This window comes from Neophocaena asiaeorientalis, unplaced genomic scaffold, assembly GCF_003031525.2.
Source record: "Neophocaena asiaeorientalis asiaeorientalis breed wild unplaced genomic scaffold, Neophocaena_asiaeorientalis_V1.1 scaffold108, whole genome shotgun sequence".
Lineage (NCBI taxonomy): Eukaryota > Metazoa > Chordata > Mammalia > Artiodactyla > Phocoenidae > Neophocaena > Neophocaena asiaeorientalis.
Window position 1 is genome coordinate 5,564,381 of NW_020173770.1, and position 27,676 is coordinate 5,592,056.

Sequence of the window (27,676 nt, forward strand, 5' to 3'; positions counted from 1 at the left end):
TAAATTCCCTCGTCCACCAGTGACGTCAAGTCAGAAGAGGCCAGAGTGCTATCTTCAAGGCGTAATGCCAGCCGCAAATGAAATTAGCCTTGGGCAGGAAAGCCAAATAATGCGATGGACTGTCCCACCCATTTCTCAGATCTGCCCACGACGTGGAGAGATGAGGTGATTTGTACATTTGGGTTGAGCAGTGTCGGCTTAGGTATTTAGTGTGGCTCCCCCACCGCCAGCCTTTTTCCAAAATGCAATACCTTGAACAGTCCCTTAGGAACAGCAGTCCCCAAATATAGTGGTGCTTAGGCGGGCACCTCGAAGAAGGGGGTGCATCTGACGCTGGTTGGAGGGAGAGTGGGGACCGAGGCGAGGCCCCGCCCCGCCCACTCTGGGCTTTGGGATCCGGGACTCTGGACCAGGGTGGCTGCAGGAAAAGCGCCGGACTGCGGACCCCTGCCGGGGCCGGGAGCAGTAGAGAGGGCCGACTCCCGCCTCCTAGAGGCGCCCGCCCGCCCGTCCGCTCTGCCCGCGCCACGTCTCTATGGCGGCCCCAAAGGCCCTCCGGGGCAAGGAGCGCGATGAGCGAGGGTGCGGACGACGACGGCGGCGCTGGGGCCGCGGCGCGGTCTCGAGGGGGCAGTCCCCGAGGGGATGGCTTCGCCCCGTCTGCGCTGGGCACCCGAGAGCAGTGAGTGTGGCGCAGGGCAGGGGAGGGTGAGTCCGGCGCTCCCGGACTGGGCCGCTGGAGGGGAAGGAGAGATGGGGCCTAGGCGGCCCCGGAAGATGGGGAGAGCTTAGGGGGCGTGACGGGAGGAAGCCTAAAGGGCCGCCTTGGACGAGGGTCCGGGGCGGGGGCTCGTAGGGATGGAATCCCGAGGGACTACACTGGCGGCTGTAAATAGGCTTTTCAAGGGGTTGACGTCTAAGGGGCCCGTGGGGTGAAAGTGGGCGGGGCTGACAAATAACGGCTGGTGGGCGAGGGTAGGAGGCCGGAGGAGAGCTGCTTGGCTGGGAAGCTGAAAAGGTTAAGGGGACGAGGGCAGGGACGTGGAAGCTGGAAGGGGTGGGAGTGGGGGGGATGGTCTAAGGAGGGAGCGAGGAGATAGTGGGCATCTTGGAGTAGGAGAAAGTGGTCTGACCTAAGCAGACGTTCAGCAATTATTTAATGGATTAATAGATGGATGAATGAATGACTGTGGGGAAAGGTAAGAATGAGAGGTAACTTGGAGGGGGAGAAGGGTTTCTATAGACATGAAATAGGAAGAGACGGCAATTGATGGAGGGGGAGTCCTTAAAAGGAGTGAGAGTAAGTCTTAAAACAACCTTTAAGCGGAGCTTATTTTTGGCGAATTCCATTGTGAGTAACCACCTAATTGGTAGAAAATTCTTGTGTCTTTACATTTTAGACTGAAAAGTGCTGTAATGACACTATGCCTTTACTGTCAAGTTTTGGATTTGTGTTTGGGACTTAGGGATCCTTGGACAGATACGTCTTTGTATTTTTTAAGCTAAAACATACACCGTTTTAAATGTCAGGCATTGTTGTAAGTGCTTTACATGTATAAACTTATTCTTTCTTTCATTCTTGTAACACAAGGATGTTAAAAGATTGAGCGGTGTGCACTTGTCAACACTAATAATGTTTTAAATTTGTCATAACTATCCCAGTAATGTATTAGAAATATACCTTTAATTCATAATACAGTTTAATTGAATAATTTGCTTTGCATTTGATTATTCATATAGCTGGGATACTGTCTATGAGAGAGAACTGCAAACTTTCCAAGAATATGGAGATACAGGAGAAATCTGGTAAGTTAGAAAAAGTAGTGGGATCATGATCCAGAAGATTGTGTAGGTGTGTGTGTGTCTTTTAAGTGCTTATCCCAGAGAAACCCTAGAAATCTTGGGAACCTTGGACTGATTCTGGCTTTGGTGGGTAGATTGAAAGAATCTGTCTCTTTTCTCTTTTAATGGCCCAGATTTAAATTTGATGACAGTATTAGGAAATAACCCTTATTTTATAACTCCTTTTTCAATAAGCAATGCACTTTTGAGCCACCAACATGTACAAGTGTTAATGCTGATGTAGAGAAACATTAATAAGTAACATACCAACCTTATCTATTCTGTTCTATTCTTGGGGGTGTTTTCTTCTAAATAATAGTATAGATGAAGATTAAGCAGTTACAGATGTTATTTCTTCCTTCTAAAAAAGACTTAATTGAGCAAACTGAATAAGCTGCTTGAATGTAATGTAGTTGTAACCTTTGTTCTCTATCCCTCTGTTATTTGATTAACTGATTCTCTGTTTCTAATAGGTTTGGAGAAGAGAGTATGACTCGACTAATAAGGTGGATGCAGAAACACAAGATTCCATTGGACGCTTCAGTGCTTGATATTGGAACTGGAAATGGTGTTTTCCTGGTTGAACTTGTTGGTACTATTAGTATTCATGTGTTAGAACCAAATTTAAAAATGAAATTAAGAAAAAAATCTTGCAGTTGAGGATACTAGCTATCTAAATCCAAAGTAGTAAAGCAGTCGTACCACTTACCTTGAGAAGTCACATGGTACAAAAGGGAGGCCGCATGGGCTGTGAGAAAGCACTAAGTGAGAAACCAGGGGATCTGAGTCCTAGTCTTGGCCCTTCTTGCTATTGTCTCAACCTTGAGCAAGCCACTTTTTTTTTCTGGACTTCAGTTCTTTCCTAAAGATTTTGACTAGTTGGTTTCTGTTGGTTTCTTCTAGCTCAGAACTCTGGAAATCTGTATGTATAAAAGGATGATGGTTTTTTTTTTACATTTCCAGTAGGACATACATCCCTTTTCTTAGGTGAGCATATGGTTTTTGAAGAGTGTTTTGCATATGGTTTGAAAAGAGCATTTTGTCCATGGAACTGAGTTTTGGTACAGGTTCTACTACTAGCTAAACCATCACCGTTAATGCCTATAGTGTATCATTGCTCTGCCAAGTGCTGTGGAGGAGGTGTAAGACTTAGGCTTCATCCTAGATGGTTTTACTGTTTCAGCTTGTAAGGTTATATACGTAACAGTGAAACTTGCTAAGTGACTACCACCTGTCAAGCCTTGTGGTAGGCACTGGCAGTATGAAAATTTAGACCTTGTGCTTGAGTTGTTCACAGTACAATAGAGGATAGACTGACATAGACATAAATAGCTAATGCTGTAGCTTGATGTATGCAATAATAGATATACTGAGTATAGGAAAGGGAGTGATTTGGGGAAGAGGGATAAGAAGGGTTTTGGAGGAGCTAATATCCAAGTTGGGTGGAAATTGTGTTGAGTGTGGGTAGAGTGTAAAGAGGGAGAGAATTTCAAGAAGTGGAAACATTATCTAAAGGCATGAAGGTTCTGGCCCTATAAATAATTTGGTAAATTAGAATATAAAGTGTATGTGTGAGATAGACAGAGATGAGGTTTAGATTTAAGGTAGGAGCCATACCATATGCCGTGCCTAAGAGCTTAGATTTTACTCTTAGTCTGTGGGGAGCCATTAAAATGTTTGAAGCAGTGAAATGTGATTAGAAAAAACTGTAATAAATTTTTTTGAAACGAGGTGCAGCATGACTACATTAAAGTTCGCAAACCAAAAGTGTGGCTCAATGAATTATTACAAAGTGAGCACACCTGTCACCCTAATCAAGAAACAACATTACAGACTCTAGAAGTCCCCCTTAAACTCCCTGCTAATCGTCTGAATTGCTCCTCCTCCCTTTCTAAAGGCAACTACAAGGAGTTTTAACATCATTGATTAATTTGTCTGTTTTGGATATAAATGGAAGCCTTCAGTGTGTTCTTTCTGGTGTCTTTCAGTCAACATTCTGTGAGATTCACTCAACTTCTACATAGCAGTTCATTCATTTTTGTTGCTGTATATGAATCCTTTGTACAATTATACCACAATTTAATTTATTCACTCTTGTTTACCTGTAGATACTTTCAGATTCTAATAGCTCACTTGTAGAGGTTAATGATTTATCCTTTGAGACTAATAGTTTAACTATAGATTCTTTTATATTTTCTACATATATAATTAGGCAAACTATAAATAGTGATAGTTTTATTTCTTCCTTTCCAATCCTTTGTAACTTTTCCCCCCTTATTACACTGTTTGGGACCTTTGGGAGAATGTTGAAAAGAAGTGGTGACAGAAGGCATCCTTGTCTTTTTCGCCCTTTTCAGAGAATACGTTCAGTGTTTCACTGTTAGGTATGATGTTATCTTGTAAGTTAGTTTTGTAGATAACTCTGTTATCAGACTTCAGATTTGCTAACGGTGTGTGTTGTTGTTGATTAAATGTTTTTCTCCTTTGCTCACGGTGTGTGGTGGTGTTGATTAAGTGTTTTTCCTGTATCTGTTGAGGTAACCATATGAATTTTTTCCTTTATTCATGTAGGTGAAATACATTGATCATTTTCAAATGTTAAGTGCATTTCTGGAATAAACCCAACTTATATATATATATTACTGGATTCAGTTTGTTAACATTTTGTTTAGGATTTTTGCAACTTTGTCCATGAGGGAGATTGTCCTGTAATTTTCCTTTCTTGTAGTGTCCTTGTCAGGGTTTGGTATCAAGTTATGCTGACATCATTAAACAAGAATCTATTTTTTGAAAGAGTTTGTTGACAATTGTTTTTTCTCCCTTAAATGTTTGGTAGAATTCACTGGTGAAGCTACCTAGATGTGGAGTCGCTTTGGGAAGCTTTTTTCTTTTTTAATGTGAACTTACTGAATAAAGTATAACATCTGTTTAGAAAAGTGAATAGGTCATAAGTGTACAGCTTTTACAAAATGAATAATTGTGTGTAACTCACCAACCTGATCAACAAATAAAACATTATTAACACCATAGAAGAAGCCCCCTTGTGTCCCCTCCCACTCATTCCCTCCTAAAGGTAATGATTATTTTGACTTCTGTCATCATAAGTTAGGCTATTCTTCATGTCAGCTATACTGGTTTCTCATTGTGGTTTTAATTAGCATTTTCCTAATGACTAGTGATTTTGATTACCTTTTCATGTGCTCATTTGCCATCTGTATATCTGGTGAAATGTGTGTTCACATCTTTGGCCTATTTTTAAATGGGGTTGCCTGTTTACTTATTAAGATTTGAGGATTCTTTATGTATTGTGGATATAAGTTCCTTGTCAGGTATGTGATATGCAAATGTTTTCTCTCATTTGTTCACTTGTTGTTTTCCATTCTCTTTAACAATACCTTCTGAAGAGCAGAAGTTCATTTTTATGAAGTCAAATTTATTAATTTTTTCGTACGTGGATCGTGCTTTTGTTTTCATATTAAAGAACTCTTTGCCTAACTTAAGGTCACATAGGTCTTCTAGGTTTTCTTCTAAAAGTTTTAAAGTTTTACATTTAGATCTATTATTTGTTTTGAATTAATTTTTGTAGAAGGTTTGAGATACTGGTTGGGGTTAATTTTTTTTGATATGTGAATGTTGAATTGTTCCATCTGTCATTTGTTGAAAAGATGACCCTTTTTCCATTTCATTGAGTTTTGCCTCTTGTTGGCTTGATATGTGTAGTATCTTTGGATATGCACTTTTTTGATATGTTTCTTTGGCTGAGCATGGCTTTGTTAGGTTTACCCATGGTCTTTCGTATTGTGTGTAGCACTAGAGTGCTTCATCTCGTTGTGGTTAGTACTGTACTATATGAAAATACCACAATTTATTTATTGATTTATTCGCTCATTCTCCTGTTGATGGTCATTTGACTCATTTCCAGCACTGTGTTATTATGAATACTGCCAAACAGTTTTCCAAATTGGTTGCACTAGTTTGCACTCCTACTGGCAGTGTGTGAGAATTCTAGTAGCTCCACATCCTTGCCAACACCTGCTCTTGTCAGCTTATCCAATTTCAGTGATTCTGGTAGGTGTGTAGTGGTATCTTGTGGTTTTATTCTCATTTCCCTGATGACTAAGGATATTGAGCATATTTTCATATGCTGTCTATTTGGCTGTTCTTTTTTGTGAAATGCCTATTCAAGCTTTCGCTTATTTAAACATTGGGTTGCCTTTCTTTTATTGATTTGTAGGAGTTTTTTATATATTCTGTGTGTATAACCTTTGTATCTGCTGTGTTGCTTGTCTCTTCACTTTTGTAATAGTATCTTTTTTTTTTTTTTTTTTTTTTTTTTTTTTTTTGCGGTACGCGGGCCTCTCACTGCTGTGGCCTCTCCCGTTGCAGAGCACAGGCTCCGGATGCGCAGGATCATTGGCCATGCCTCACGGGCCCAGCCGCTCCACGGCATGTGGGATCTTCCCGGACCGGGGCATGAACCCACGTCCCCTGCAAAGGCAGGCGGACTCTCAACCACTGCGCCACCAGGGAAGCCCTGTAATAGTATCTTTTAAAAATTTATTTATTTATTTATTTGGCTGCGCCAGGTCTTAGTTGCAGGACGCAGGATATTTCTTGTCGCGTTTCCTTGTGTCACGCGGGATCTTTTTAGTTGCGGCATGAGGGATCTAGTTCCCTGACCAGGAATCGAACCCAGGCCCCCTGCATTGGGAGCTTGGAATCTTAACCGCTGGACCACCAGGGAAGTCACTGTAATAGTGTCTTTTGATGAACAGAAGTTCTTTAATTTTACTAAAGTTTAATATATCATTTAAAAATGGTTAGTGCTTTTGAATATTGTGTAGTAAATCTGCCTACCCAGAGTCAAAATGATATTTTCCTATATGTTTTTCTAGAAACTTTGTTCTTTTCCTTTTCACATTTAGGTCCCAATTAATTGCTGTGTATGTTGTGAGGTAGAGTCAAGGTTTATTTTTTTTTACCTATGAATATTCAGATAACCCAGCACCACTTACTGAAACGTCTGCTCTTTCCCCCACTGCACTGTAGGGGTGCCTCTGTCATAAGTCCAGTAATAGTATGTGTTTGGGTCTGTTTCTGGATCCTCTGTTCTATTCCTTTGGGTCTGTTTGTTTATCCTTATGCCAATGCCAAGTTGTCCTAATTACTGGACAAGTCTCCCCATTTGGTTAATGTAAGTTCTCCGACTTTGATAGCTTTTCCATTGTTGTCTTGTATGTTGTTAGTTAGCTCTTTGCATATTTATTTAAATTTTAGAATCATCACTTTTCAGGAAAAAAACAAAACCCACCCTGGGATTTTGATTAGGATTGTATTGAATTTATGGATCAGTTTGAGGAGGATTTACATGTTTATAGTATCAAGTGAATCCATGAACATGATGTATTCCTCCATTTATTTAGTTCTTAATTTTCTCTGAGTAGTATTTTGTCTGTATAGAAATTTTCTGTACAGAGATCTTATATATTGGGTTGGCCAAAAAGTTTGCTCGGTTAATGAATACATTGTTCAATAAAGTTCTTGGTGAAAATGAAAAATGTGTCTTATTTTTACTTAAAACCAAACATGGACTTCCCTGGTGGCACAGTGGTTAAGAATCCACCTGCCAGTGCAGGGGACATGGGTTCGAGCCCTGGTCTGGGAAGATCCCACATGCCTCGGAGCAACTAAGCCTGTGTGCCACAACTGCTGAGCCTGCGCGCCACAACTACTGAAGCCCGCGCACCTAGAGCCCGTGCTCCGCAACAAGAGAAGCCACCTCAATGAGAAGCCCGCACACCACAATGAAGAGTAGCCCCTGCCCACCGCAACTAGAGAAAGCCCGCACACAGCAACGAAGACCCAACGCAGCCAAAAATAAAAAAATATATATATTTAAAAAACCCCCAAATAACCAGAGCAACTTTTTGGCCAACCAGTATTTTTCCTTGGTTGATTCCTTGATTTTTTTGTTGTTGTGACTATTATTGTTATGCTTTTAAATTTTATTTTCTAATAGTTTATTCCTGCTGTGTATAAGTACAACAGATTTTTATATTGATCTTGTATCCAGTAAGTCACACATTAATTCTAGTTATTTTTTTATAGATTCTTTTGGATTTTCTATAAAGACTGTAATGTCATGTGTAAATAGTAGTTGTATTTCTTCTATTCCATTCTTAATATTTTGTTTATTAAAATGCTGTGCAGTCTCTAGGTCAACATTGAATAGAAATTGTGAAGGCAGATAGCCTTCTAACACTGCCTATTAGAAGAGGAAAGCTTCTAATATTTCACTGTTAAATATGATGTTAGCTCTAGGTTTTTACAGGTAGTCATCCAGATTGAGGCTGTTCCTTTATATTCTAGTTTGTTGAGTTTTTAATCATAATGGTTGGGTTGTTGAACTTGATCAGTTGCTTTCTTTAATATTCATTGATATGATCAGATGATTTTTCTTCTTCTGTTAGAGTCAACTTCTGTTAGAGTTGAATTGATTGATTTTGGTGGGGGTCCTCAATTTAAAAAATTTATTTATTTATTTATTTTTGGCTGCGTTGGGTCTTTGTTGTTGTGTGCGGGCTTTCTCTAGTTGCGGTGAACGGAGGCTACTCTTTGTTATGGTGTGCGGGCTTCTCATTGAGGTGGCTTGTTGCGGAGCACGGGCTCTAGGTGCGTGGGCTTCAGTAGTTGTGGCACGCAGGCTCAGTAGTTGCGGCTCACGGGCTCTAGAGCACAGGCTCAGTAGTTGTGGCTCACGGGCTTAGTTGCTCTGCGGCATGTAGGATCTTCCTGGACCAGGGCTCGAACCCGTGTCCCCTGCATTGGCAGGCGGACTCTCAACCACTGCGCCACCAGGGAAGCCCAGTTTTTTTTTTTAATTGACATTTTTATTGAGATAATTGTAGTGATTGTTCAATGTTATAACAAATTTCCATTCCTGAAGTAAACCAAGTTTGATTGTGATGTATTATCCTTTTCATATATTGTTGGATTTGATTTGGTAGTATTCTACTTAGGAATTATATAGCTTCATGAGAGAGATTAGCCAGTAATTTTCCTTACTTGCAATTGTATTTTTAAAAATATTTATTTATTTACTTTATTTTTGGCTGCATAGGGCCTTAGTTGCGGCATGCGGGATCTTTCGTTGAGGCATGCAGGCTGTCCAGTTGTGCTTACTTGCAATTTTAATGTAAAGTTTTTGTATCAAGGTTATGCTGGTCTAATAAAATGAGATGAGACTTGTCTCTGTTTTTATTTTTTTCAGAGGATTTTTGTAAGATTAGTTTTGTTTCTTTCTTAAATGTTTGGAAGAATTCATGGTGACATCCTCTGGATGCTATCTTGATTAGTGTAGCTTTTTAGTAAATCTTAAAAGTTGGGTAGTGTGAGTCTCTCAACTTTATTCTTTTTCAAATGTTGTATTGGCCATTCTAGTTCCTTTACCTTTCCAAATGAATTTAAGAATTAGTTTGTAAATATCTACAAAAGAATCCATGCTGAAAATTTCATTGAAATTGAGCTAAATCTGTGATTTGAGGAGAATCGACATCTTTACTATCTTGAGTCTTCCAGTTTATGAACATGGTGTCTCTCTTCATTTATTTAGGTCTTCCTGGATTTCTTTCCTCAGAATTTTTTGGTTTGCATTCAGCATGCAGATCCTGTGCATATTTTTTAGACTTATACCTATATATTTGTTTTTGGAGTATTTAAAATGGTATTGCTTTTTGAAATTCAGTTTCCAATTGTTTATTGCTAGAAATATGGTTGATTTTTGTGTTGCCTTTGTATCCTGTAATCTTGCGTATTATTAGTTCTAGGAGGTTTAAGTGGATTTTCTGGGATTTTCTATGTAGACAGTCATGCCATTTGTGGATAGGGACAGTTTTATTTCATTCTTTCCAAAATGCATGCCTTTTTTTTTCTTGCCTGATTACACTACCTAGGTCTTCCAATACAGTATTGACTAGGACTGATGATGGCACATTCCTGCCTTGTTCCCATCTTAGGGAGAAAGTCTTCAGTTTTTCACCATTAAGGATGATGTTAGCTGCAGGATTTTATTAGATGCCCTTTATCAGGTTGAAGAAGTTCCCTTGTATTTCTAGGATGTATTTCTTGAATTTTGTTAAAAAAATAATAAAATAAAATAAAATTTTTTTACATCAGTGAATATAATCATGAGGTGTTTTTTCTTTAGACTGTTAATATGGTGGATTATATTAATTGATTTTCAGATATTGAACCAGTATTGCACTTGTGGAATAAGCCCCATTTGGTCATAATGTATAATTCTGTTTCTGTATTGCTAGATTCAACTTGTTACTATTTTGTTGAGAACTTTTAAATCTGTATTTTTTTTAAGCTTTTTTTTGGGGACTTCCCTGGTGGTGCAGTGGATAAGACTCTGTGCTCCCAGTGCAAGGGGACCTGGGTTGGATCCCTGGTCAGGGAACTAGATCCCACATGCATGCCACAACTAAGAGTTCGCATGCCACAACTAAGGGGCCTGCCTGCCACAACTAAGACCTGGCACAACCAAATAAATAAATTAATTAATTTTAAAAAGAGATTTTTTTGATGTGGACCATTTTTAAAGTCTTTATTGAATTTGTTACAGTGTTGTTTCTGTTTTATGTTTTGGTGTTTTGGCCACTAGGCATGTGGGATCTTAGCTCGACCAGGAATTGAACCCATACCCACTTCATTGGAAGGTGAAGTCTTAACCACTGGACTGCCAGGGAATTCCCTACATCTGTATTCTTGAGGGATATTGGTCTGCAGTTCCCCTGCAGTCCTGTATTATCTTTATTTGGTTTTGGTCTCAGGGCATTGATGGCCTTATAAAATGAGTGGGGAAGAATTCCCTCCTTTTTAAATTTTTTAAGATATTGTGTAGCACTAGTGTTATTTCTTCTTGAGTGTTTGGTAGAATTTGCAATTAAACCATTTAACCTGGAGATTTCTTTTCTGAAGGTTTAAAATATGAATAAAATTTCTTTAATAGTCACAGTCCTAGTTAGGTTATTTATTTCATTTGAGTGAGTTCGCGTGGTTTGTGGTTTTTGAGGAATTAGTCCATTGTGAATTTTTGTGTATAGAGTTCTGCACAGTATTCTCTTATTATCCTTTTAAAGTCTGTTGGGTCTGTATTGAAATCCCCTTGTTCATTCCTAATGTTGGTAACTTGTGTCTTCTCTCTCTTTTTCTTTGATAGTGATGCTAGAGATTCATTTTTTCTATCTTTTATAAAAATTTGCTTTTGTTTTCATTGACTTTCTCTATTGCTTTTATGTTTCAGTTTCAATGGGTTCTGCTCTTAATTTTATTATTTTTTCATTCTTTTTGCTTTTAATTTATTCTTGCTCTTTTTTTCTAGCTTCTTAAGGTAGAAGCTTAGATTATTGATTTGGGACTTTCCTTCTTTTCTCATGTAAACATTTAATGATATAAGTGCTATAAATTATCCTGTAGGTGCTCCTGCACCGTACACATTTTGATATGCTGTATTTTTATTTTCTTCTTTTTTTTGGCTGTGCCGTGAGTCTTGCGGGATCTTAGTTTCCTAACCAGGGATTGAACCCGGGCCCCTGGCTGTGAAAAGTGTGGAGTCCTAACCACTGGACCACCAGGGAATTCTCTAATTTTCTTCTTTGATCCAGATTATTTAGAATTCTGTTGTTTAATTTCCACATGTTGTGGATTTTTCTCTTTCTGCTTTTGACTTCTAGTCTAATTCAATTATGTCAGAGAACATACTTTGTATGATTTAAATTCTTTTAAATGTGTTACTTTGTTTTATGATCCAGGATATATCCATCTTGGTGAATGTTTCATGTGCACTTGAAAAAAATGTGTATTCTGCTGTTACTGGATAGAGTATTCTGTATATGTTAACTAGACTTATGGTGTTTGATGGTGGTGTTCATTTCTATACCTTTACTGATTTTCTATCTATTAGTGCTATTAATTATGGAAATAGTAATGTTGAAGTGTCTGACCGTATTGGTAGATTTGTCTATTTTAACTTTTATTTCTGTCAGTTTTTGCTACATGTATTTTCAAACTCTGTTGTTCAGAGGTTACACATTTAGGATTTTATGTGTTTGTGTATTGATGAATTGACCCATTTATTGTATAATGTTCCTCTTTAACATTGGTAGTTTTCTTTACTTTGATTTTACTTTGATGCTAATAATAAAGCCACTCCAGCTTTTTAAAAAAATTGAGATATAATCCACATACCATAAAATCTACCCTTTGAAAGTGGTTTTTAGTATATTCACAAATTTGTACAACCATCGCCACTATTTTAATTCCTGAAGATTTTCATCACCCCAAGAAGAAACCCTATATTCATTATCGTTCACTCCTTATTCCCCATTCCCTTCAACCCCTGGCAACCACTAATCTACATTCTGTGTCTGTGGATTTTTCTATTCTGGGCATTTCATATAAATGGAATCATCAATATGTAGTCTTTTGTGTCTGGCTTCTTTCATTTAACATAATGTTCTCAAAGTTCATCCGTACTGTAGCATGTATCAATACTTTTTCCTCTTGTCCAATTAATATTCTGTTGGATGGGTTTACCACATTTTGTTTATCCACTCGCCAGCTGATGGACATTTAAGTTGTTTCTGCTTTTCGCCTATTATGAAAAATGCTGCTGTGAAAATTCATGTATAAGTTTTTGTATGGACATATATTTTCATTTCTCTTGGGTATATACCCAGGTTCATATGGTTACTGTATATTTAACCTTTTGAGAAATTGCTAGACTGCTTTCACAGTGGCTACACCATTATACACTTCCACGCGCACTTGTATGTGAGTTCCAGTTTTTCCATATTCTCACCAACGCTTTTTATTTTTTTGATTGTAACCATCCTTGTGGGTGTGAAGTTCAACTTTTTAAAATGAGTTTTTGCTTTTTTTTTTTGTGGTACGCAGGCCAAAATGAGTTTTTGCATGGTATATCCTTTTCTATTCTTTCTCTTTGAACCAACCTATATCATTATATTTGAAGTGAGTTTCTTGTAGCCAGCATATAGTTGGGTCATGTTTTTTTATCCTTTCTAATAATCTCTATCCTTTAATTGGTATATTTAGAACATTTGGATTTAGGTCTACCATTTTATTATTTCTTTTCTCTTTGTTACCTCTGTTTTTTCATTCTTCCCTTTCTCCTTTCCTGCTTATTTTGCTTTATTTGGACATTTCTTAGTATTCCATTTTAATTAGATATATCTAATTGTATAAATGTCTTTGTATAGTTTCTTTAGTGGTTGCTGTAATGACTATATCTTTTTGGCTTTTTTAGTGGTTGCTGTACGACTATAATATACATACTTTATTTACACAATCTACTTAGAATCAATGTTTTACCGTTCCATGTGGTATGTGAAAACCTTAACCACCTGTGAGTTTTTTAATCTTCCCTTCTTTATATTGCAGTTGTCTTAAATATTACCTTTACATTGAAAATCCTGTAGGATAATGCTATAATGTTTCCTTTCAAAGGAGAATAGTAGTTAATTATGTTAACACAGTTATTTACTTTTGCAGCTTTTTTCTTCATTCCTCATCTTCCAAGTTTGTTTGTTTGTTTGTTTTGGTATTATTTACCTTCTGTCTAAAGAACTTCCTTCAGGAATGATTTTAGAGCAGCTTTCCTGGCAAGAAATTTTCTTAGTGTTTCTTCACCTGAGAATGTCTTTATCTCACCTTCATTCCTGAGGGATGTTTTTGCTGAATATAGAATTCTGAATTAACTGTTCTTTCAGTACTTTAAAAATGTTATGTGACCTCCATAGTTTTTGATGAGAAATCTGCAGTCATCTGAATTGTTGTGTTCCTGTAAGTAATGCATCAGTTTTCTAGATGCTTTCAAGATTTTTTCCATTGTCTTTTAGCTTTTACCAGTTTAATTATGATGTACTGCTGCTTGGATTTCTTTCTCCTTATCCTGTTTGGGGTTCACTGAGCTTTTTGAATCTGAGAACTTAAGTCTTTTGCCAAATTTGGGATGTTTTCAATTTTTTTTTTTTTCCCCTGAAGCACATTCTCCTTTCCTTTTGAGAGTCTGTAAATATCAACGTTAAGCCTCTTTGTATTGTCCCACAGGTCCCTGAAGCTTTAGGACCTGTTCATTTTTTTCCGATTATTTTTCTCTGTTGATTAGATTTGATTACTAGTATTGATGTGTCTTCAAGTTCACTGATTTTTCTTCTGTCATTTCCATTCTGTTATTGAGTCCACATATTGCAGTTGGCTGATAGTCTCCTAAGGCTCTTTTAAGTTCTCCCTACACTCTTTCTTTATGTAACTTGGTGATTTATTTGTTGTAGAAGGTAGGTTATTAGTCTCAAGTGATTTACCACAGTGTGGACTTTCTAATTGCATCTCTGTAGTATTATTTAACATGTTTTCTGTCCCCTGTGTTTTCTGTAGGTTGGAAGTTAAATCTAGAATAAGGGTCAGCAAACTATAGTTTATGAGTCAAATCTAGGCTTCCCCTGTCTTTATAAATATTTCTTGGAATACAGCTTTGTCTGTAGCTGCTTATGTGCTACAGTAGTAGAGTTGCGTAGTTGTGACAGGGATTGTATGACTGGAAAAGTGTAAAATATTTATGCTCTGTTCCTTTAAAGAAAAAGTTTCTTTACCTCTGATCCATAGATTTTTATCAAATTCAGTTTTTTTTTAAAACAAGTAAATTTAATAGGTGGTCATGTATATTTGCCTATGTGACACATAATGTTTAGTTTTCTGTATTTTTGTCATGCTAACAATCATTGCTTATATTCGGTGCTTTTTCAGTGACCACCTACATTTTTGATGGATACACACACACACACACACACACACACACACACACACTTTTTTGTTTTTTTTGCTGGGATATAATTTTAGATTGGCATTTTCCTTTTGTTGTTTTCTGGCTTCCATTCTTAATGACTTATTGCCAGCCGTCAGTCTTACTGTTGGTATTTTGCAGGTAATCTGTCGCATTGTATCCCCCACCCCACTCCCTGAATGCTTTTGAGATTTTTCTGATTTTGGTTTTCATCAGATATATTATACTATTTGTATATAAGATAAATTACATGTTTTGTCAGATATATATTATACTATTACCATCTTTGCTTTGATCATGCCTTGAGTTTATAGTGCTTCTTGAATCTGTGGCTTGGGATCCTTTTTCAAAATTAGAAAGTTCTCAGTCATATGTCATTTTCTCTTCTGCCCTATTCTTATTTCCTCTTTTTCTAAGACTTCTATTATATATTTAGATCTTATACTCTGTGCCATATTATGTCTTTTATGTTCTTTCCTGTTTTTAATTTTCCATCCTTCTGTCATTCTGTGCTTAAAGTGGCATTCTGACTTTTCTTCCACTTCACTATTTTGTGTGTGTGTCCAATCTCCTATCAAGCCCATCCGTGAGTATCTTAATTTAATCATTGCATTTTAAAATTCTCTTATTTGTATGTTTGTTTGTTATAGTTTTCAGTTCTCTGTCACAATTCTCCAAATTGTCATTTATTTCAGTTTTTTAAATATGTTTCTGATCATTCTTTTGATTCTCCTGTGGGTCTTTTTCTAATGTAAGTTTTTTCCCTTTGGTTTTTGGTCATTTATTATTTCCTTGAATGTCTGCTTATTTCTCACTGAGTGCCAGAAATTGAATGTGAAAAATGTTGGCAGTAGTTTGAGGATGATTGTTCTAGAAACTTAAAACATCTACATATGATTTTTATAAATTCTAAGGGAAGAATAAACAGGCTTGGAGAAGAAGGAACTGGTAAGAGTCAATTAATAGAATCATCCTGCATTCTAGGTCTGATAAATGAGGGAAACTGGGAGAAAATGAAGATCTTGAAGAATATGGTTTGAGATCACTTAAAGAATAGGAGGTTGGCATCAAAGAAGGGATATTAGACCTTAAGACTAAAAATAAAAATGATCAAAGGGAGCAAAATGCCCTGCGGAAAATGATTGTTGTGTTAATTGAGTTTAGATTAGGAATCAGTCACTTAAGGTTGAAAAGTCTAAATAAGTCTTAAATGGATGGTGTTGGAGTAGGTTAAGTCGTTTTGAAGGAAGTAACCATTTAGTAAATGGTGAAGAGCTGGAAGAGAATTTCAGGCTACACTTTACTTTGCAACTTCTGTTCTTCTTCAGATTTCCTTTGATATTTTCTTTAGTCTGATTGGTCTTACAATGTTCAGCATAGTTAGAGGTGAAGACCAGAGGCCATCATGCTTCTGCCTCAGGCTCCACACACCCTTAGATGGGTTAATATCGTTAGTAAACAGCTGGACTGCAGGTTTAGTCTCAAACCTCTTAAGTCCAGTGAGCTTTCTTTAACTCTTTGGGGGTATTAATACCTGCCCAATTTATCTCACAGGTTTTTTGTAAAGGTCTATTGGAATGTATGAAATATTTCAAAAACGAAAAATACTATACAAATGTAAGATGGTTAATGATCACATGGTTGGTGGAGAATTGCATGATTTATAAGTACACGGAAGGAAAAATTTTAAAAGCAAGAATTTATTACATACGCATTTAACTTATTCATGTAACTTAATTGTGTTAAGTAAAATCTATGACAGATTTTTGTGTGAATTAAAGCATATCAGCATTAGAAGTTAATACTACATTTTTCTGCTTTAGGGCCGAAATACACATATATTCTCGTTGTCTTTAAGAAAATGAATTTCCTTTTGTAACAGAAATCAAATATTATAAAAGAATAAATTGTCACATTATATAAATTTAAACTTTTAGTTTCTATTTAGATTCTACACTAAAATTTAAACATTTTAGATTATTGGATAGTATATGTCATTTGATATATTAAAAAAATAAAACAGCCCCAGTCCTAAAGGAATAATATAATTCATAGGTAAAACAGTATTTAAAACTTCTGAAAACTAAAGTATAACATTATTTCTCTGTTCCTAGGCAAAATTTGGTTTCTCTAATATTACTGGAATTGATTACTCTCCCTCTGCAATACAGCTTTCTGGAAATATTATAGAGAAAGAAGGTTTATCTAACATTAAGTTGAAGGTAACTATTATTTATATTACTGTAATTGTTATTTTTAATTGTAATAAATTATAAAGTTTAAATGTTTCTGAAGTATATTAATTTGCTGACATCTTTGAGCTCATAAATTAAGGGTCAATCATAAATAATCCAAAATGATACTTTTTAAGTGACAGTATTAAAATTTTCAGTCTAGTCAGTTTGGGAAAGTTATTTTCTCCTCTCCCTTGTGTGCAAGTATGTTTATTCTTTCTCTCGCTCTTTTTTTTTTTTTTGCAAATACACACACATAATAGCTAACTTCGGATTAACTAGATCAAAAAGTTGTAAATGCCTAAAGTAGTATAATGCCACCAAAGATTACTCAATATATGTTTTGCCCTCTGATCTGTGAGGAGATGATGACTCTTTTTTTTTTTTTGCCGTACGCGGGCCTCTCACTGTTGTGGCCTCTCCCATTGCGGAGCACAGGCTCTGGACGCGCAGGCTCAGCGGCCATGGCTCACGGGCCCAGCTGCTCTGCGGCATGTGGGATCTTCCGGGACCAGGGCACGAACCCGTGTCCCCTGCATCGGCAGGTGGACTCTCAACGACTGCGCCACCAGGGAAGCCCGAGATGATGATTCTTGCATTTATATTTTTATCCCAGGCTTCTCCTTTGAGCTCTAGAATTATATAAACACTGCTTATTCTATAGTTCCACTTGGATAGCTAAAAGTCTCTTAATTGGTCCAAAATGAAACTCTTGGTTTCTTCCTTAAACTTCTCACGCACCTCCCATCCCCTACCCCACTCTTCCCTTTAAATCCTATAACAGGGAATTCCCTGGCAGTCCAGTGGTTAGGACTTGGCACTTTTACTACTGTGGTCCGGGTTCACTCCCCGGTTGGAGAACTAGGATCCTGAAAGCCTCAAGGCGCCAACAACAACAACAAATCCTATAGCCAATTTTGTTGGTTTTATCTTCAGAGTATATCAGGAATGTGATCATTTCTTGATATTTCCACTGCTACCTCCCAGATCCAAGCCACCATCATTTCTCACTTAGATGACTGTAGTAGCCTCTTTCTTAGCCTTCCTGTTTCCACTCTTGCCGCCCTGCTGTCCATTACCACAGGGTACCCAGAGTTAGTTTTTAAAATATAAATCAGCTTGTGTCACTTCCTTGCTCACAAGCCTCCAAGGGCTTCCCCGTTGCATTCAGAATGGGATCTGAATGCCCACCCAGCCTTACAAAGCCCCTCGTTTCTTACCTCTTTCCTTCTTTATCACCAGTACTCCAGTCACACTGGCCTTCTTTCTGCTCCTGATACATGTCAGCCCTGTTTTTCTCCAGTCTTTATACCTGCTGCTCTCTGTCTAGAATGTTCTTGCCCCAGATCTCAGTTTGTTTGGCTCATTCTTAGCATTCTGATCTCTGCTCAAATATCGCCTTCTTAAAGAGGTCTTGCCTGACTACCATTTCCAAAACATTTCCTTCCCAGTCACTCACTGTCTTCATTATTCTTTTTTTTTCTTCATAGCACTTTATCTGAAATAATTTGGTTAGCTTATTTATTGTTTGCCTCTCCTTTTAGAGAATATGAGATATATTCTCATACAGGGACCCTTTTTGCTTTGTTTGCAGTTACAGTCCCAGGGCCTGAAAAGTTCCTGCATATAATAGGTGTCTGTGAAATATCTGTTGAATAAATGAATACTTCTTTTATAAATTTATTTTTTATTTATTCATTTATTTATTTTTGGCTGTGTTGGGTCTTCGTTGCTGCGCGCGGGCTTTCTCTAGTTGCAGTGAGCGGGGGGCTACTCTTTGTTGCAGTGCGCGGGCTTTCTCTAGTTGCAGTGAGCGGGGGGCTGCTCTTTGTTGCAGTGCGCGGGCTTCTCACTGTGGTGGCTTCTCGTTGTGGAGCACGGGCTGTAGGCATGCGGGCTTCAGTAGCTGTGGCTCGCGTGGGCTCTAGAGCACAGGCTCAGTAGTTGTGGCGCATGGGCTTAGTTGCTCCACAGCATGTGGGATCCTCCTGGACCAGGGCTCGAACCCAGGTCCCCTGCATTGGCAGGCAGATTCTTAACCACTGCGCCACCAGGGAAGTCCCACTAAATGAATACTTTTATATAGGCATTTAGGATAGGAACTTCTCCAAACTTCGCTCTTAAGAGTGGTAGTCATTGTTTTGCTTCAGGTGTAATGAATACTTTGATGTGAGGCAGGGGCAGGAAACCTATGTTCAAATGTATGTAAACATGCAATACACATTTTCAAGTCAAACAATAAGAGTTTCAGATAATACACTATTTATGATTATTTTAAGTTTATATGAATAATCACGAGCTAACTGCTTAATTACTTTTTCAAAGCAGCTTTTCAGAATTAAGTTTGTTGGCAAATTATTTTGAATATTTTATGAAGTTGAGGCAGATCACTATTTCAAATGCTTCTAAAGTATCAGTAAGTTATTGAAGTTATTGAAAATGAATGAGATGCTGATACATGACTTTCAAAATCTGAAGTGCATGATATTTATAAAGTTAAATAATTGCAGCTTAAACAGTCCTTTAATTTCTTAAGCTTTGTGCCATTCATTGTATCCATTAGTTGCTTTGTAAGCTGCTGAGTCAAGGTAAAAGAACTTTTGATTTACCATGTTTACCTCAGGTCATACAGCTAGTAATGTCAGCTAAAAATCATCTTATTTCAAGTGCCTTGTTTGAGTTCCAGATATTTTTTTGTCATTTTAAAAAATATTTCAAATATTCTTTTTTTCGACAGAAATAACTTTTTCATAAACCAGACTTGTGAGCCCCATTTATGTGCTGGTATTATTAGGCAATACACCTGGCTTTGATTTGTTTCCAAATTTGTAGAGATTTGGAATGTCCAGGAAACACTGTCAGTCTTGCTTACTAATCTTAGCTTTAATGATCTTGGAATGAAGCACATAAAAGTTAGCTATAAAGTTGCAAATGTTTATTATATGTAAAATGCCATCATAAGTAATTGCTCTTTTTATCTGTAACTTTTTACAGATTGTTACTTAAATTCAGTAAATATTGTGTGTGAATTGTTCTCACATAGACATTGATTTTTAATATAGGTAGAAGACTTTTTGAATCCTTCCACAAAACTGTCTGGATTTCATATTTGTATTGACAAAGGGACTTTTGATGCCATAAGCCTTAATCCTGACAATGCAATTGAAAAGAGGAAGCAATATGTGAAATCTCTCTCCAGGGTGTTGAAAGTGAAAGGCTTTTTTCTAATAACCTCATGTAATTGGACCAAGGAAGAGTTGCTAAATGAATTCAGTGAAGGTAAATGGCTGTTATGTTGTTTAAATGTGTTCTTACCTCAGGTTTAATGCACTTAAATAGGTTTTCTTTTTTCCCATGGTGTTATAGTATTTTACTTTTCTATTTGTGGGAGTCGCCTGCTTTTCTTCTTTGTTAATAACCATGGTAGTACTTTTAACTGTATATGCAAAGAGCAAAGAAATAATATTGGTTGAGATCCAGAGTCCTTTGTAAAATTTTCCAAAAAATCCTGGCAGTTAAGTACTAAAATTTATGAGCCTGTAAAAATTAAGTTCTTTGTTTAAGCTATATAATCTGTTACTTAGGGAATCAAGCAAAGAAAGTGCATATATTGTGTTTCTGACTTCAATGTACTGATATACTGGTAATTAGTAATAACAGTAATAATGCAGATGGTAGTAGTGTTTTTTAAAGTCTTGTATGAGAGTTTTCATTTTATAGATACTTTGTCTTGCCTAGTGGTCATTTATATATTTAGGATTTTTCTTCTTGTTTTCAGTGTATATTCTTTTTTAACATTGCACAGAAACAAAATATAGGAACTTAGAAGAATTACTACCTATTAATTCTTGAGGAAATCTCTACTTTTTGCAAGATTTTGGTGCCAAGACAGGATCCTTTTTTGCCCCATTAGCAGAGTATAATTAGTGCTGTGTCTACTAAATGGGGATCTTGTAAGAATCGAGAATCTTTAATCCATACACAAATATTTTGAGCTCTTTGGAAGACTGTTTCTTGCATGGTTTAAGGATTATTTCACCTGTCACTTTACTCATGCAGTGCACAGGACTTCCTGGGAAAGTACCTTGAGAATCTGTAGCTATATATTTGCTTGTTTTTTCCTTAGACTCCATTTCAGATTAGTATTGTTATTTTTAAAGGAGTGGGAAGAATTTTCAGGATGGAGTATTAATAAGTGATATGGTACGAAGTTTGTGGTTAAATTTTGAACCTCAGTTGTCACAAGCTAATGGGAAATGAATTTATAACTGTATTGAATGTGCTTTATCTCAGAGTTTGTTTTCTTTTTGGTAGTAAGGGAATAGGCAGTAGGAGGGAGAACACTTAACACATGTCCTTTTGTGTGCATTCAATGGCTTTGGCAGGTTATATAATGTCAAACTTGAAGTGTTTGAGGCTTGAAATGTGAGCTTCATTACTGTTGCCTCTGGAAAACAAGAATTATGTGATTTATTATCTTTTATTTCATGTCATTAATTTTATTATCTTCTATGTTAAATTTGTTTCCTTTAGAACTATTGAGGCCCCGTATCAATAGTCTTTCTTCTTGAAGCTTGACAGTTTTAATAAATGCTCAAAGTTACACTGTGTAGGGCAAGTTCCTTTCCTGGTTTTTAAATACAGGTGTTCTCTTTTATCCCTGGAACCACCAGACAAAAACATATTTGTCTGTCTTTCATAATGAGGAACAGACTTTAGCCTTGTAAAGAGTGATTAAAAATGTGTCTGTGTCTGAGAACTACTGAATAAATTCTTTAACTTCTGTTCAATTTTAGAGCTTAATGCAGAATTTAAATAAGTGAAATGTTACAACAGGAAATGTTAAAGAAATAATTATATACAATTAAAGATATTTTTCTAGGCATGCTTCTCTTAGGAAATGGTTTTTGGAGTTAGATAGATACAGGACACTAACAGAACACACTGCCATGCATCACTGCCAAGGGCCTTGTCACTAGCTTTTAAGATTGACTTCCACGGTCCCTTTTGCATAGAATAAAGATTGCTTCACTAATTTTTTTAAGGTTCTTTGCTTCTTTCCTAATTTGAAATGTAAATGTTCATAAATCTATTGAAGTGAATTTTTCATTTTTCTTTTGTAGCCTTATTTATATAAATATTTTGTGTTGCCGTTTGTTTTGGTGAGGATTACTTAATCATTTGGCAGACACTAGGATATTCTAATTTGATGTCCAAGGAACTTGACTTTCTTACAACTAGTGAATTAAAAAAAACCCACAAACCTATCTTACTGAAAAAGTAATCAGATTCATTATGAAAAAAATTTTAAAATATCAGTAACCCCAACACATTAGTATATAGATTAAAATAATTAAAATTTGTTATCTATCTCTGGTATACAACCACTTTGTATTGTTGATAATACATCAACATTTTGATGTGTTATCTACTGAAATGTAAAACTTAAATTCTGTAGGGTTAGTCCAGGGAGTTAAAAGATTAGTCCTAGGAAATTCACCCAGACAGCTCCATTTTCTCTTGAGAATTTTTATTACGAAATATTTTAAGCATATGTAAAATTTCAGAAAACAAATATGGGTGTGTACCCATCACAGTGGCTCCATTTTTTAGCATTAAAATGTATCGTATTATTTAAAAGGCCTGGCCTTCTTTGGAAAAGTTTTCTTATGATCAGTTTTTAATGAGTATGTTAATATTTGTTAAGATTTGGTGAAACTTGATTAAGAATATGAATTATGAAGCAAAGTATAAAAAAACCAGTTGATCCATTTAAGCATTTTTTTCTGTTTACAAGTGTTATTTGAGCTTTAGCTCAAGACACGGAAACTTAGAAAATGCAGGCACCTTCTCCCCCAAAAGAAAAAGAATTCTCCTAAACTGATAGTCGCATCACTGAGAGAAAACCATGGTTAACTTAGAGTTAACCAACCTTCCACCCTTATTCGTCTTATTTTTTGAAAACAGAATAATAAAACATTAAATTTCCATTTTGTTTTATAGGCTAGGAGAACACCACATATTCTTATTTTAATCTTCACAAAATCACTGTAAGTTAGATAGAGGCAGTGATACCTGTAACCTCCTTGCATAGAAATTGAGGATTCTGGTTAAGGTAAATTGACCTTAATCTAGTAACCTTTCACCTAGTAAGTGGTAGAGCTGGGACTTGAACCCAGGACTTTTGAATACATGTTAAGTTAAAAAAAAAAAAAGAAATCACCCTGTGCTGCTTTGAAAGTTACTACTTCCTTACCTTCCCAAGTTCAGTTCAGTTTGGGTCTTGATCTTTGGTTACAAACTCTTTTTTTATTGTGGTAAAATATATATAACATAAAATTTACTATTTAGCCATTTTTAAGTTTATAGTTCTGTGGCATTAAGTACATTCTTATTGTTGTGCAACCATTGCCACCATCCGTCTCCAGGACTTTTTCATTTTTATTTCCATGTTACTTATCTTCTCTGTATTAAGTGCTTTTATATATCTGATTTGGATTAATTGACTTACTGCATATAAAGCACTCAAAACAGTGCCGGATACGTGGTAAGACCTCAACACATGGTAATCTGCTTCCTACAACTAGATGGTAAAGGAGGCCACTGGAGATGCAGAGTTGAAGGGATGATAAACAGGGATGATAAACAGGATGGATGGAAAGCCTCTTTTTTCCAGTTTGATTTTGTCTGTTACTTGTTCATTTCAAAGTGTTTTTGGGTGTATACACATATACACCTATAGTATATAGGATAGAAGATCATAAAGTGAAATTTAGTCACAATTTAGAGTTTGGAATCACGTAATTTTGTAAAAGGTTCACAAGTACATTGTTAATACAAATATCCCTTAACTGTGGGATTCAGTCCCTAATAAAAGTATTTTGCTTCTGTCTGGCAGGATTTGAACTTTTTGAAGAGCTGCGGACACCCAGGTTCAGCTTTGGAGGCAGATCTGGAAACAGTGTAGCAGCATTGGTTTTCCAAAAAACGTGAGACTTTTCATTGGACAAATTCAGTTAGCTTTTTTAAAGAAGCTCTACATCAAAGTAAACCTGATACAGAAAACGCAAGTGCAAATAAATGTTTAGTAAGTACACCGGATGCACATGTTGAATACATAAAATGGGTTGGTAAAAAAAATCATGAGCGTGGAAGTAGTTTGGTTTTAGAGATCAACCAAGAATAATGAAAATTTTTCTTTTGTATTTGAGACGTAAATATTTTTCTTTCTGATTTAAAAAAATTTCCTGTAACTGCTAAACAGTTAAAAACTTTAAAGCAGTAAATGAATTTACAGATAGTATGTATTCTTGATTTTTGTGCCTTGGTAAAGGTGAATTGAATATAGCTATTTATGAAGATATGACCAAGCTATTCCAGGGCCAGAATAATAAGCCAAACGACTTTCTTAATGTTTTATTAGACTATTATAAAACATAGTAAGTATGATATTTTGAGTTGAATAGTGTTTTTTTTAAAAAAATTATTTAATACCTGAGAAAATCCCCCAGCCCTTATGTGTATAATTAAACAAAATCAGATAAATGTATCAATTGATCAAGAAATATTTATTGAGCTTGTATTTTGTGGCTGATGGTCTTCTACACACTGTGAGGGATAAATAGTAGAAGGAAAGACAACTAAGAGATACTGTTATATGCTGGCACTAGGTTAAGTTGTGTTATCTTCCTAAGTCGTTGAATTCCCTCAATATCTTCTCGAGGCATGTATTACTTATTCTTGTTTCTACATATCAGATAGCTAGTACAGGATAGAGCCAGGATTCTTCTCTGGGTCTGACTCTAAAACTTGTTCTCTTCCTCTAGCGTATTTGCCTCCCAGGTCTAAGTCTCTGCCTTTATGGCATTTACAGTTCAGTTGGGGAACTAGGACTTGTACATCGAAAATTCTGTGAGAGAAGTTGGGCAGTTATTTTTAGGAGATCTGCAGCTCCCTGTTAGTGACTGTTGATCAGTGGACTGTGAGAATAGTGAGTCATCCTTCATTACTTTTCACCATTTCCCTACTTGTCTTAAAAGACTTATGTCATCAAGAACTGAAAACTGTGTCATTCCTCTGTGAGAGGTGGTGTAAGTTTTATATATATACACCCTCAGGGATACAGGGACAAAGGTGTTCTAGTTAGGGGCTGATTAGCAAGAGGAACAGTTTATTTATGAACGTTTTTGAAGAGATAAGTTTTATTAATCCTTAGTGCCATTTTGTATTTGGGCTAATAGTTTAATATTGGAGTCACAATATGAGTTTTTAAAAAGTGATAATTTTTATGATTTTCAGCTTTGGGGGCTTGTTGGGTTACAAAACAAACAGAATTTTTGTTTGTTTGGCAAATGTTATCCTAGTACTGAGCAAGTCTAGCATTACAACTTTTTCTTTTCATTTTTGTTACGGGGAGGGGTGGGGGGACAGGGGAAGGAGAAGGGTGGTTTGATTTAGATCAACATTAATCAACCATTAAGATTACTGTCTGCCTTGCACAAGGTAACTGAAGACATTTACATAAACTTACAACACAAATAACATTTTTGGAAAAGCTTTAATTTTTAACATGTAAAAAGTGAGAAATTACTTTAAAATATCTGTGAGTTAAACGTGTAAAATTGCGTTGCTTTTATAAACTAGACATGGGATCTTAAACCATAGAATCAGTGTTTTATAATTTATTGAGATCTTGTCTTCGTTGTTTTTCACATTAATATTTCTTGATTTTAAATATGTAATAGTATATAAGTACTTTTTTAGAATTCTGAGTTGTTATGTATATGCTATTTTAAAGCATCGATGGAACAAAATAGGCCTTCTGTGCAACCAGATTGAGACATTGGGTTGGATTCACTGAGAGCTTGGAGGGGGCCTTTGTTGAAAAGCTCCGTGAGTCACTATTGTGGGGGGTATGTGTGTTCCACTTGCAAAAATGTAGGACGTTTGGGGGGGGAATCATGGAGCTGTTGATACGGTTAGGAAAAGGGAGTTGTCATCTCTTCTTATCAGTTTAATCCTGCTGGAAATCAGCCTCTCAGAGATTGAAATCAGGACAAATGGAAGGTCCAAAAATGCTAACAATAAATTATTAGTATTTTCAAGTAATATCACACTTTAAAACCCAGGCCAGTTAATGTCCCCAAGTTACTGAAACAAGTCATCAATACATTATTATTAAACTTAGTTTTGTTAGGTCATATGAATATATGGGTAACTGTGAAAGAAATTATGTAATTATAAAAGGGAGCAGTAAGTTATGTAGTGAATGCTGTTTTATTTGGATAAGAAGTTGGAATTGTAATTTTATTACATCAAAAGACACCCTTATTTTGAGGAAACTTGTTTGAAATGTAAACGAGACTTCTCTGTGGAGCCTGCACGGAATTGTTGCTTTTCATGATGATGTTATTGCTGCATAACAGGCCACTTCTGTGTGTATAGGAAGTGTGTGTGCAAGTCCAAAGGGATTGGAGGCCTGAATGGGTGCGTTACACCAATTAACAAATAGAAAGTTTTCGGAACATTTTGTTTCAAGCCAGGTGCACAAGTTCGAGTTGCTTTTTGGGACTGGCATTTATGTATTTGAGAATCAAACCTGACACTACTCTTGGCAGCTTGACTAAAGCCATTTAACAATAAGTACAAACTGTCCTTGAATGATTTTTTCCCTTGGTAGTAGCGACGAGTTTGCCTTTCTTCATCTGTGATTATGTGTGCAATTTTCTGGCTATTTTGGGGAGGAAGGGAGGTGAACATATAGGAAAGATTTTTATTTTTGGTATGAATAATGTGTTTCAATTCACTTATTATTTATTTTTAAATTTCCATGATACTGTAATGCATTACTATATGTTGACCTTCATTCACATTCATCCAAAGTATAATAGAAACCTTAAAGTACCTATATGAGTTACTAAGTTTTATATGGCTTTGAAATAATTTTTCTTAAATTGATATGCAAAGAAATAGAGTATCCCTGCCTATGTGAATAGACTTTGATTTATGTTGTCTTAAATAATTTTATTTTATATATTTGTGTGTGTGTGTGTGTGTGTGTGTGTGTGTGTGTCTGGTAGCCTATAATGAAAATATATGTAAATGTGAAAAATTAGTTGCTTTCCAGATCAGCATTCTGCCACTGTGGGGAGACCTGGGTTTGATTTCCTATTTTTTACACTGTGAGCTAGAATGTATGTGCTCCAGAGACAGCCTTCTGCTTTGAGAGCAAGAGACCAAATGTCTTGTGTTCGCTGTAGTAACCTCTTTAGTTCATTGTGTGTGTGTGTGTCGGGGGGGCGGGTGTTGACGGGGTCTGAAAGGAGTCTTGTCTAGTACACTTCACTGGAAGGAGGCTGCCTATGACCTAGAGTTTGACTGTGGGAGATGAGGAGCGTGGTAGGTTGAAGGACAATTGCATAGTGGGAAAAAAATTAGGAAACCCTGTCATTTCTCTTAGCTAGGCAGAAAACAGAGATGTCCTTAAAGAAGGGGGAGCACATGAGCATGTTTTATTAACAGTTAATGGAAGAAAATTAATGCTAATTTATTCTTCATACATACCATGCAATTTGTTAGAAAAGTAAAAGAATAGTTTGAAATTCTTTGGTCAATTGATGGATTCCTATGTTAGTGGCATAGAAATGAAACTCGACATTAAGCAGACAAATACCCAAGCCCACGAGCTACATAAATGCTGAATAAAACCAGCTCTACAATGGAACTCTGAAAAGCA

The 27,676-nt window shown here is 36.4% G+C and overlaps 1 protein-coding gene across 3 annotated transcripts in view; it reads left to right on the forward strand.

Moving 5' to 3' along the window:
- Window positions 1–550: 550 nt before the first annotated feature.
- The window catches only part of EEF1AKMT2 (EEF1A lysine methyltransferase 2), a 72,760-nt gene continuing 45,634 nt past the window's right edge, over window positions 551–27,676 (forward strand). The window contains exons 1-6 of one of the 3 annotated variants that reach the window (XR_003003993.1): window positions 551–682; window positions 1,741–1,806; window positions 2,316–2,430; window positions 16,822–16,929; window positions 20,004–20,220; window positions 23,840–24,028. Coding sequence is in view for 2 of the 3 variants with exons in the window: in XM_024751541.1 (XP_024607309.1) it covers window positions 573–682; window positions 1,741–1,806; window positions 2,316–2,430; window positions 16,822–16,929; window positions 20,004–20,220; window positions 23,840–23,934 (711 nt within the window). In the remaining variant the exon portion in view is untranslated. Of the gene's footprint in view, window positions 683–1,116; window positions 1,200–1,740; window positions 1,807–2,315; window positions 2,431–16,821; window positions 16,930–20,003; window positions 20,221–23,839; window positions 24,491–27,676 lie in introns of those variants that run through there. The other 2 variants (XM_024751541.1, XM_024751542.1) reach the window with 2 other exon arrangements.